This window comes from Aquila chrysaetos, chromosome 10 (assembly GCF_900496995.4).
Source record: "Aquila chrysaetos chrysaetos chromosome 10, bAquChr1.4, whole genome shotgun sequence".
Classification (NCBI taxonomy): domain Eukaryota; kingdom Metazoa; phylum Chordata; class Aves; order Accipitriformes; family Accipitridae; genus Aquila; species Aquila chrysaetos.
The window spans coordinates 27,020,947-27,033,000 of NC_044013.1; the positions used below are offsets into that span (position 1 = coordinate 27,020,947).

General features: G+C 36.9%; 1 protein-coding gene across 8 annotated transcripts in view; it reads left to right on the forward strand.

The window, feature by feature from the left end:
- WDR33 (WD repeat domain 33) overlaps positions 1-12,054 on the forward strand; it is a 70,839-nt gene that overhangs the window by 40,131 nt on the left and 18,654 nt on the right. For 3 of the 8 annotated variants that reach the window (XM_030027473.2, XM_030027475.2, XM_041126909.1), the window contains exons 8-10: positions 10,713-10,839; positions 11,418-11,572; positions 11,703-11,781. In XM_030027473.2, coding sequence (XP_029883333.1) covers positions 10,713-10,839; positions 11,418-11,572; positions 11,703-11,781 — 361 coding nt within the window. Of the gene's footprint in view, positions 1-48; positions 362-858; positions 881-1,183; positions 3,610-4,667; positions 4,735-10,712; positions 10,840-11,417; positions 11,573-11,702; positions 11,782-12,054 lie in introns of those variants that run through there. The other 5 variants (XM_030027476.2, XR_003925296.2, XM_030027477.2 and 2 more) reach the window with 5 other exon arrangements.

Below are 12,054 nucleotides of genomic sequence, written 5' to 3' on the forward strand. Positions count from 1 at the left end.
GCCCAGGTGTAGATGTGGCATTTGAATTGAATATTTTTCTGCTTCTAGGGAGAAAATTTTCCAGTTCTAACCAACATTTTTTTTTCCATGAAAGTTCAGCTTAATTCATGAGAACGTACACTGCAGTTATAATTACATTATGCTCTTAGGATACTTTCCTGCCAACCTGTGCATCATTCCTTTATGCTTATTTTGGAAATTTGTAACATGCTACTGAGTGCATGTACCTGTAGATTCAAATACAAATTCAGTCATAGACTACTTCACAGAGGGAAACACCACACTTAAATGCCAGTATAATATTAGTATCTTGTCTGATTTTTTTTTTTTTTTTTTTTTTTTTCCTTTCAAGTCAGCAGTGAAAAATATCTAACTGGTAGTCATTTCAAGAAGCACAGGGTTCAAAGTAGTATTCAGTCTATCCATAACATGGTGTGGTGGGGTCTGTTTAATTCTTGTACCCTCTATTCTGATTTTGAAAGAACAGTCCCTTAATATGTTGTCATAGGAAACCTGTTTCACACCTACTTTTTTTACATGAAGAAGAAATAGTATTATTTTTTTTCCTACACTTTAAATCAAATACCATTTGTTTTGTTCAAGTCTACTTGTGACGTTAGTAATTGAATCCAAGAACAGCATTTTCCATGAATTCTTACCAGTACTTTTTGTTTGGAACCCCACTTAAACTGGTGATGGGCCCCTTTGCCTTTCTTCTTCTCATAACCATGTACGTCGTCTTTTACATGTTCTGCATATTTTTTTTCCCCTGGTTTTGATATATCTGAGTTATTTAAGTACTCTTTGGATTGTTTTATCCCATTTCTTCCTGTTGACATCTCTCCCTTTCTTTGTTAGGTTTTATCGCACAAAATCCCTGGTAAGTTCTCAACACCATCTTTTTCCCTGTCTCTCTGTTCGATCACATGTGAAGAGCTTTACTATTTGATCCATTCATGTGCTTGTGGAATTTAAAATGATACATGGGGATGCATGGTATTTTAAAGAGCTTCATATATATTTATACAGCTACACTCCACAAAACAGTTGCTTAATAGGGGACCTATTTTTAGAATTGAAACAACAATAAAAAGTACTTGGGTTCCTCCACTTAAACAGGGACTTCTGTATTATCTCTAAATCTGAAAGAGGAAAATATTTTCTTAAATTTCAAAATTAATAGGTGGCAGGAAGGAGGACTAGGTCTGCAGATGTGGTGGTGGTGATATAGAAAAGCACAAGAAAATAAGAGGAAATAAGAGCACTGATGGTGCAGAAATTCGAAGTAAGGCTGCGATAAAACATTCCTTGTTTCTGTCTCTCGCCTGAGCTCATCTGCTCTTTGCTGCTTGATTGAAATTTCAGTGGAAGGTATTATCTCTATTATGTTTCTGTAACACTATTCAAATCCTTGTTTTGCCTCTGCATTTTAATTATATTTTTGCATTGAATTTTTTTAAATTTTGCTGTGTTTCTTCTCATTAACCCTGAAATCACCACTAGATTAGACATGTTCGTCAGTCAGTGTATGATATTACATGCTGAGTTTTTTTCTGGTTTAGGTCATGATACTCTGCTCATTGTCTGTGTTTCTGTCCTCATAATTTACAGCCCTTTCATATTTCAGTTGCTTGAAAATTGGTCCTTTGTGCTTGAGATGAAAATGCTCCTGTCTGTTCAGCTTCACCTCTGTATAGAAAGAGTAGTGCTTTGTAGCTTAGGCTAATATTACGTGCTCTGCTTTCTGCCAGCAGTTTACTGCAGTAGACCTGCTGCTTCCTAGTTTGCTCAGTCTTGGTGGTATTGTAAAATGAAAAGAGCAAATGAAATGGCCTCTATCTTCATATCCCTTCTTGGATCTCTAATACTTGCTAATTGCCTGGATTACTGACTGACACAAATAAATCTTTTCCTAGAGTCTATGCAAAGTTTGATAATCTCTCTGTTGTCCTCCTGCCCCACCCCTGGGCCAACTGCTGTTCATTTATTACTGAGAGCAGGTGCTCATGCAGTATTTGCCCTAGAACCAAAGAAAATAGTTTTCCTAACTTCTGTGTACCTAAACTCACTATTTCTTTGCTTAAAATGATAATGGGCTCATACTTACGGGATGTTCTGTATTGGTAAACTGGCTATCAAAAGTAGCTTACGTGGCTTTTTTGGTTGGCAAGAAGGAAAACAGTTTTCCTGCAAACTTGCTGTCCCTTAAAGTGAGAAGCTGGCTGGACAAGTGTTCTTCTGTGACTGGCCGGATGAACATGCCTGTCATTAAAAGTAATTTACTTGTATGGTAGAGAAGAGAGTTGATAGTACCTCTCCTCTCAATGGCATGAAAAAAGTAGGGTCCTGCCCTGTAGTCTTAACCATAAAAACACACTGAAACGTATTTTCCAATGAAGGAAGTTCAAGTTGACTGAAAGATCTTGGTAGTCCTTCTGCATTGGGTATTTTTATTAAAAGATTCTGGATTCACTTGGGAGTAGGGGCATATCAAGTTATATAAAAGTAAAAGACTTCTTGTAACTTCTTTTGCTGGGATCCACAAAATTTTTTTCTTAGGTTTTAGCAGCTTGCTGAGAGTGATGTCTGCTCATGTGGCCAGACAGTGGTTTCAAACTTGGGATTAACCTCTAAGCTAGATATTTGGACTATGCTTTTCTCTTGCAACAGCCATAATCACCAGCAGAACTTTAGCGAACATCCAGCAGGATGTTAAAGGAAATGAGTACTGAAAATTATTACTGATGGTTACTTTTAGCTTTTCTGGAAGTATTTGTTTTCTTCCCTGAATTGGGTACTAAGTATTCCAACTCAATTGCTTACAACCTTTACTGAAATTATGATCAGAGCACAGAGCTTGAGGCAAGCTAGTACTAAGTTCCACAGTGTGTCCCCTGATATTCTTCCTTTTCCCTCCTTTAATTAAATTGCCATGCTGAATTTTAGGATGCACCAAAGTTTCTTTATTAGCTTCAAGTTAATTTAAAAATATGTCTAAATCAATACTGTGTTTTTGACATTCCTTCTTTCCATTACTTATTGTAGTATTCAGTAAAAATATCAAACTTCGGCTTTCCTTAGTGGTGTTTCACACAGGTGTAACAGGCAAAGGCTTGACAAAAGTCTTCAGGTGGAAACGCTGGGGATTTTGACACCTTGATGGCAGCAAGTGAACACACCAGTCAACATTTTCAATAATTACTGAATAAAACTAGTTTCTATACGGCATTATGTTGTAATTGCCGTGCCGCTTTAGGCTAGAGATCAGTCTTGTCTGATGGCTTAAGATAGTAAACACTCATTAGAGGCAGTGCAAGTTCTTTCAATCCAGTGACTAATACCAGATACTTGAAAGGACGGTGCCAGAAAACAAGTAATAGAAAATTGTGGGACAGTTTCTCTCTGAGGGAGTGGTTTTTTGGCTCCTGTCAGCTGTTTATGTTATGAAGCATGAGAATTTTTCTTAAATTGTTGTTAATTTTTAATGTTTCTTGTACAACATTTATTTTTAATATCATTAAATGTAAATACCATTATAAATAAATATTTTCTGTCAATGAAAAGCAAGTGTGTTGCTGCTTTCAAAGTAGGCTGGCTAATTTTTGAACAGAAAAGAACATCTAGTCCCAGCTAATTTACAGATAATGTAACAAGCAAAAAAAAAAAAAAAAAGGTTGTTCTACCTTTTGCAATTTAAAAGCGCCCTCTTAATTCTCTGATGAATACCTGCAAAGGAATTATAAGTAATCTGCCATGAGAGTTTTAATAGATAACTTTGGCTAAGTGCAAATAGAATCCTGTCTGCTTTTCATAAATAATTTAACTCTGTGATGAAACCTACCTTTGTCCTTGAATTCAGCTGCCATTACTGCTGAGCACTAGCATATATATATTGAATAAGAAGGTGTTGGACAGTTTTAATGTGGTGTATCTTTCCCTTTTACACTTTCTGTCCTGTTTTTCCTGTCATTTCTCTTGAGCTAGCTCTGAGCTTCCTGATGGCTTTCTGTTTAAGATTAATGACTTCTTAATTAGAAATAATGACTACTGTATTGCACTAAGCATTATGCTGCATTTTAAAGCATCATCACATGGGTAAGCTCTCCGTGACAGAGACGCACTTAATGTTATATGGAGGTTTTAAGTGCATAAAAGTGGGGGTAAGTTAGAAAATCTAGACACTGATTAAGCAAAATTAGTGAAAATTTTGTAATATTCTTACATACTAAAATAACTTTCTGTTGATAGTTATCTGATCAGTCTAGACTTAACTCTGTCTTATGATTAGAAATTGTGAAACATGCATCCTTAATTGATGTGGTTCTCACTTTCAAGAGAATGTTAAACAGCTCTGCATGTTACAGATGTTGGTCCCATTACTGTGCTGTTGCACAACCTGCTGTCAAACTTGGTTTGTCTCTATATTTTTTTACAACATTTACAGGAAATAACCTGATTGGGTGTAGCTAGTGGTAATGTTCAAAAATAAATTCAGGAGTTAGGAAAAAGCAAATATGTCCAAAAGGAAAGGTATGTCTATAGTGTTTGTAGAATCTAGCATGAATATACTCAATGATTTAAAAAAAAAAAAAAAAAAGACAGACCTGACACCACAAATCTAAAACAGTAGACATTTTCAGTTTTGTAATTTTTGTTTCTGTTCAAAGCAATGCATTTCAGCTTTGGAAGTTGCTCAGCATTCTACCTTCAATTCACTGAAGAATTTAAATATTCACTTTAAGTTTAACATGTGAGTAGTCCCGTTAGTTAAAGACTGAACCCTGCATGACTCAGTTCCCACATATGCTGAGACCCAGCTGGATTTCTTCCCGTCACTATAAACCCTTACAGAAGACATTGTGATTGAATTTCAACAGATGTAAAGAATTCAGATTACTACATGCTATTACTGGTAATTACATATAACAAGATTTTTTCATGATTCTTTGCAGTGCATTTGCTGTTACGCAAGCTGTGCAAGCACAAATCTAGCATTGTTTAAACTTTTTTGCTCGTGTTTTAGGATTTTGTAGAATTCAAACTATTCACTGAATGGTATAAGTTCAATTGGGACTAGCACATACAAATTCTAAACTCATTTATGGAAACACATTTTGGGGGCTGATTACCTGTTCTGCGTAGTCCTGTGAAAACTCATTTGTTTACTCACACCTGTTTCATTAGTGTTTACTGATTATTATTTTTTGTAACCTTTTGATTTCACAGATGATAAAAACATACTGTCCTATTATAAGAGCTTTTGTCTGGGAAGAAAACTTAGTATGATTATAGAACTGTAAAAAAAAGGGGGGGGATTTGTAAACAAGGCTTAATTATGTCCCATTCTGCTGCTGGTTTAGAGGAGTACTGATGATCTAGGAGACATTCCCTGTAGGTAGATTAAAACTCTAGCAGTCTCTAGATACCATGTTTAATAAACTAGCAGAGAGCTAGAGAAAGACTGTGAGCAAATAAAGGAAAATAAAACTTGAGTTTATCGGACAGAGGTCTGAAAGTATGGTGAGAGGCATTGTTCTTAATCCAGTGAAGACTGAAAGGAGCTTTTCCCTTAAATTCTTAGTCACCAAGCTCCCACATTATGCTAAAAAGAAAAAGCATACTGTGCATCTGTAGACAGAGGGTTTCTGTGGTGTTTATTCTTCGAGTGGAGAATAGGAAGTGAAAGAGCTCATAGGACAGCTTTCAAGAGGAGTATAGTTCACAGAATGTGATGAGGTAAAGAACACTAAATTACTGGAAATAAAATATATTCTTACCCTTATTGCTAACCTGATCGGTGTTATCAAAACAGTACCTAGGTTCTTGTAGATGTGAGGTATTCAGTTCCTAAGTGAGCTTTACATAGAAGCAGGGAATTGCTAGGGGAATGGGTAATGGTCAGATAACATTTTAAAAGCCTTCCATAAAAATAGAATGGGCAGAATAATCCAATTTGCCTAGTAGGCTGGAAGCAACTAACAAAAGTCTAAGGGAATTATGTAGAAAACTTAAAACATCTTTCTGCGAACATGTTTGTTTTCCATTATCTTTGATGTGCAGGTCCTTTTTTGGGCAGGTGGGGGTGGTTGGAGAACCTTAGCTTGAACGGTAGTAAGACCCGATGTCTCTTTGCAGATCCCTTGGAAATAGTCCCCTACAAAGGGCCTGCTCTTCTGAGAGGTGTTCTGTTATTTTGGGGTTACAGATTACAGGAAGGTGAACGTTACTGGCTGGTGATGAAAAGGCTTCAAGTCTGACCAATTCAAGTGGAGGATACACAGCTCTATTTACTCACTATTTAAAACAGCATAAGAGCTATGTGTCTTTAAAAGAAAAAAAAAATCCAAGCAAATAGAATTCTCTCTAAATGAGAAACAGTCAGTATTGCTGCAGTTAAATGATTATGTTCATTCTTTAAAATATATATAGTTAAAAATATCCTTTTTCTTTGGAACGTGGATGTTAAAGTACAAGAAGATGCCTTAAGAGTGTCATCTCAGTATGTGTATATACGTCCAAATAATTGCTTAGAAGTATCTAGAAATCCTCCAATATCATCTATAAAATCCTCTTTCCATTTTATGCACCTTCAGAATGGGGCTCTTTCCTAGGGGAAAGGATATAATAGAAAAAAATTTAGCTATAGCAGTAAACCTGATATATCTACAATTGATAGTTTATACACAATTGCATTATAAAATATATAGATATGTTATAGACTGTAATAAAAAGACAATAATCCAAAACAACTTTTTTATACCATATATTACGTTCACTAAGTCATATATGCGTAAATTAGAGAGCGGAAAAAAATGAAGTCCTTAATTTATGTGTACTTTTCCAGACTTGAGACATGCTGGATTTTATCAAACACTATTACACATAATCTTATTATAGCTTGTTATGCCTTGCACCAGCCAGTGTTTCTGTTGAGTGGTTTTTTTTAAAGAACAACCCTTCAAATAAGTGGGTTCAGGTATTAACAATCAGTATTTTAATTAACAGGGTTGTGACTGCAGTCAGTTCAAAAATTTATTGCGCATATGAAAAGTATTATTAGATAAATACTTTTGTATTTGAACTTTTTAAAAAATTTAAATTTTTTTTTTCTGCAGATTTTTTTAAAAGGTTAGAGGAAGTTGTAGTAAGTAAAACTGACAAGCATTAGTATATTGTTTTATGCTCAGAGATTAACTCATGATTTTAAATGAGTTCAGTTTGTCAAAAATCTTTACCTTCAGCCTTTCATTTCAGTTCGTTTATAGGCTGTCCATTGCCATGACTTCTAAACAATTCACACATTTCAATTCATTTATCCGTAAAGCACCCCCCCAAAATAGGGAAATGATATAACATCTATGCCTTTTACAGACAGGGGCTCAGGGGGCAGAAAAAGGGTACAAGTGTTGTTCAGAGAGGAATTCCCATCCTGGCTGTCCTAGGTCACAGAGACATATGTGTGACTGTTGAAGTTACTGAGCAAAAGCTGTTTAGAGTCAGCAAACAAGGAATGTAATCTACAGAGATTTGCATGAATTAAGGTTTTCCCAGTGTGGTGCTTGGTGATGGGGGTTCTGTACCAGAGGAGAGTCCTGTTCCCAGATCTTAGCCTAGAACTAAAACCAGAAAACAGCTACAAAGTAAAATCTACCAGACTTCTTTTCCTCTGGGGTTTTATTTAAAATGTATTTTCTGCATTGTCTGTCTCATTACAGATAGTAGTATGTACATTTATCAGCAGAAAGAAGGAAAAGCAATACACAGTGTCAATTGCTCCAATTAAAAAAAAAAAAGGAGAAGAAAAATTTAAAAAGATCTGATTAGATTATGCTGTTCAGTTGTCTTGGTTATCTTATGTAATTCTTCTGAGTTTATCCCTTGGGAATAGTTTATTTAAAGCATATTTGTTGTAGGAAAGAATTTATTTTCTGTCAAGAAAGCTTCGTTGCATTAGGAACCTATAGCTAAGCATATATGATGATCCCATTTAGTGCAGAACTTTGTCAAGAGATGCCTATCTTGAAGGCAGGATAGATCTTTTTGATTAGAGTACAAAGGAGGGTCAAGTTTTCCCCCACTATTGCCGCAGTCCAGAGCACACTGGTTAAAAGATTGCTCTCTGCAGGAAATGCCAGTTATCTATCTTTATAATGGTTATGTTTTTAAATAGGATAAGTTTCTTCTGATCCCTGTGGTCAATTTTAATGTGCTGATGATGGTCAAAACCCTGCTGATAAGTACCTAATGATTTATCTGCTCTGGTTCCAAGTTCTGAGCATCCTGGCATCTTTTACTACCTTTCAGCTTTGTGGTCTGGGGCTAGTGGGTAGTGACTATCAAACCTGGCTTATGAGAAGCCCATCAGTCCAGTGCTGTCCTGTCACTGTTGCTCCCTTTTGAAGGCTTTTAGAGGATTGGTGCTTCGGTTGCTCTGTTTAAGAGTGTGGCTCTGAACTTGGAACTGGATTGTCCGCTCTGCGCCTTTTTTCCCCTCAGGGTACATATTTGGGCTGGTTTAACTCAGGTTAGGTCTCGAGAGAAAATTGTAGAAGCATAGAATGGTGTGGGTTGGAAGGAACCTCAAAGATCATCTGAAAAAAAGCCTAAATCAGGCCTTGCACAGGATGAGCTGTCATCCAGAGATAGCCTTTCACCAGCATAACTCATTTTCTGGATACAGTCTTACCAACCAAACAGAGTAGCCCTTTGTCTCTCAGCGCTCTTCTGTTACTAATTGTCTTTATTTCAGGAGCAGGAAGGCCAGTGTAATTCCAGTCAGTGTGAGTAGGTTTTTTTATGGGTTTGCTGGGCTTTGTTTTTTTCATATTTGTGGTAGTACTCAAGTATCCTAGTCTGAACACATTTTCATACGGTTCAAAGAGTTATTAACTGTAATGGAACGTTTCTTAATAAGGGCCTATTGTTGCCCTTGAATTAAAATCCTCTGTCTTTCCCTGGGGGCTGCAGGATAGCAAGTAACTACAGAATACCATCAGCAGAAAATCTGCAAGCATGAATTGCCTTCCACTATGGAGGAAGAGTGCTTTCTCTCTTACTACTGGCTGAATCGTTCCTCCCAAGTAAACACTCGGAAGCGAGGTTTGCTCAGCGTTCAGCTTCATGTTTTAGTTGAGAGAGAGAGAGATTTAGTCAGAGCACATCCAGACAGACAGTGCCTTTCATTTCTTTCTGCACCAGAAGAGCCAGAGGGAAGGGAAACACTACATCTTAAAGTGCCCCTCTGTTGGGAGGACAGACCACCAGAGTGGTTGCTTGTGAGCACATCTATAGTCTTTGCAATTTGAGGATCCTGCTCTTCCCTGAGATCCCGCATATTCCAAGGGCAGTTCTGCCTGCTATGGCGGGGGGAGGAGAGTTGGGTTCCTTCATCCATATCATCAGTCAATCCTTAAAGTTGTTCCCCATATACTTACAAAGCTGTATTCATTTCTTCTTGGGTGAAGAATCTCTTCTTTGTCTGTCCTTTTCTCCAGAGAGGAGGCAAGTTGCACTCATTTGATGGAGAGTGCGCTCTATGTATTAACATTCTGCTTTTATTTTAAGATGGAAGCATGTTGCTTATTCTAATTTTATTTTTCTGCAGCCTCAGGAAAATTTCAACTGATATTAATTTTTAATGTCTTGTCAAACTGAAGCCTATATTAAGACAGCCTTGCTGCTTGAAGTTAGGTGTTCCACCATGTAGCAAGGCAGTACTTGTGGGAGCTGTCTGACTTTGATGGGAACCCTTTGTCTTTCATGGAACATGCTACCATTCTTCCATATCATTTTACAACTTCAGTGCCTTTATGTTGCAGACAGCCCTTCCTTTCTCATCTTGCTTTTTTCTTAGTTACTGCATGTTGCCTCATATTCTGGCATTGACTGTTACTGTTAGCTTTCCCTTGAAGTGGTCTGGCATGGAGAAAGGTTGGAGAAAGAAATTATAGTTCATTATTTCTTCTCTAAATCCCTATAGTTCAGCTCAGAAACCTCATTTTGTTGTGTAGCAGGAGCAGGCATTTCTTCTTGACAGGTTTTAGATCATCTGAGCAGCACTGATTCTCTGTCAAGGTCAGTCAGCCTGTTTAAAATGAAATGATACCACAGGGTTTTTCTCTCCTGACTCTTGAGTGTTAGAAAAACCTGAATCCCTCTGACCTGGTAAGAGGTAACATCTCATAAGATTTCTTTTCATCATATGCTAATTTAGTTTTCAGATATATAATTTAATTTCTTTATTTTCTGACAGGACAGCAAAAGGGTAGTACTGATAGGATAGGAACAAATGTATTTGGCTTTAATTTCTACAATATTTCACAGAAAGTGAAGTGTCAGATTGTTATTTTCCCTTACCACCTCCATACAAACACTTCATCAGTGTTATGTTTAAAGTATTGTGTAATAGTATAGAGCCAAAGCCTAAAGAAAAGTACCAGTTTGAGCAGAAACTTCTCAGAGATTTTTTGTTGAAGTGAGCTTGGTTTGAGGACATTATCCAAGATGCTCCCAGTGATTAGTGGGAAGGAATGCAACCTAAATAACTCAGAAGAGTTTTTATTTAGTTTGATTTTATGTTTTGTGACCTGTGCTCTGTGATGTTTTTCATTCAGTTTTACATTACAGTTATAAGGTGTGCACCCTTCAATTTTTCAGTGTCTTTTCAGTGTCTGTGAAATCTCAAAATGAACATTTTTTTATCTTCTCAACAGGCCATGGTGCAGATGTGAAATGTGTTGACTGGCATCCAACAAAGGGATTAGTTGTATCGGGAAGTAAAGATAGCCAACAGCCCATCAAGTTCTGGGATCCAAAGACTGGCCAGAGCCTTGCCACATTGTAAGTTCTTGCCCACAGACTTTGATTTGCTCAAATATAAGCTAACTTCATAAAATAATTTTTTTTTTAATTCCCTTCTTAGCTTTTTGCCTCACATCTTTTCAGCCATACACGGTTGCTTCAAATATGAAGCTACTGCTTTAGCTGCGCCAGAAAATCTAGAGGTTAGATGAAGTCAAGTCTACACTTGGAAAATTGTGACTTTAATACTCCCTACTTAAATTTACTTTGTCCTTCTTCATAGACCTCCTAGTCACACAGTTCTCATTCGGAAAACAGAAATGAGACATGGAAACAAAAATGACACGTTTCATCTGGCTGATGAAAAATTCCTTGTGCTGCAGTAGAAAGGTGCACAGTAACTGAATACTGTCTCAATGAGCACTACCATTTGCTCTGAAGCATGAAAGAACAGGATTAAGGCATAGGGCCTTTGCACAGAAAGCCACAGTATTCTGGTTTAGTAGCCTGAACTACTTTGTTATTGACCTGAATACTTGGGACTGGTAAATTACCATGTTTTGATTCGTCTGAGAAATCAGTATCTGGACAAACTGCCTGTCTTTCTCTGCTTGCAGGCATGCTCATAAAAACACAGTGATGGAGGTGAAACTGAATCTGAATGGCAACTGGCTGCTAACAGCTTCTCGTGACCATCTCTGTAAGCTCTTTGACATTCGTAATCTGAAAGAAGAGCTTCAGGTCTTCAGGGGTCATAAGAAGGAGGCCACAGGTCAGAATTTGTTATGTGGATATTTTATTAATAAGTTTGTATTAAAAATTAAAGTTTTTGAGATCCTGATTTCCTTTCATTAGAAATCCTGGCGTAATACTTTCTGATTGTGGCTTACTTTGTATTTCAGCTGTGGCCTGGCATCCTGTTCATGAAGGGCTGTTTGCCAGTGGAGGATCTGATGGTTCTTTGTTGTTCTGGCATGTTGGGTATGAGGCATTTTCATCAGCATCTTGGAAAGATGTTGGTCACATGTGCAAGCTATTATACTAAACATAAAATTACTTTTCACCTTTGAATCTGTATTTAATCTGCATGTTTTTGTTATAGTTTTTCTCTATACCTGAGGAAGTTTGTGAATATGCTTAATTTATGAAGAAGTTTTCCTGTGCAGATGTATTTTAAAGGATACAACTGCTTGCACAGAAAATAAGTCTTTTGTTGAGAGGGTGTTGAATGGTTGAAACTCCTAGTTTCTTAAA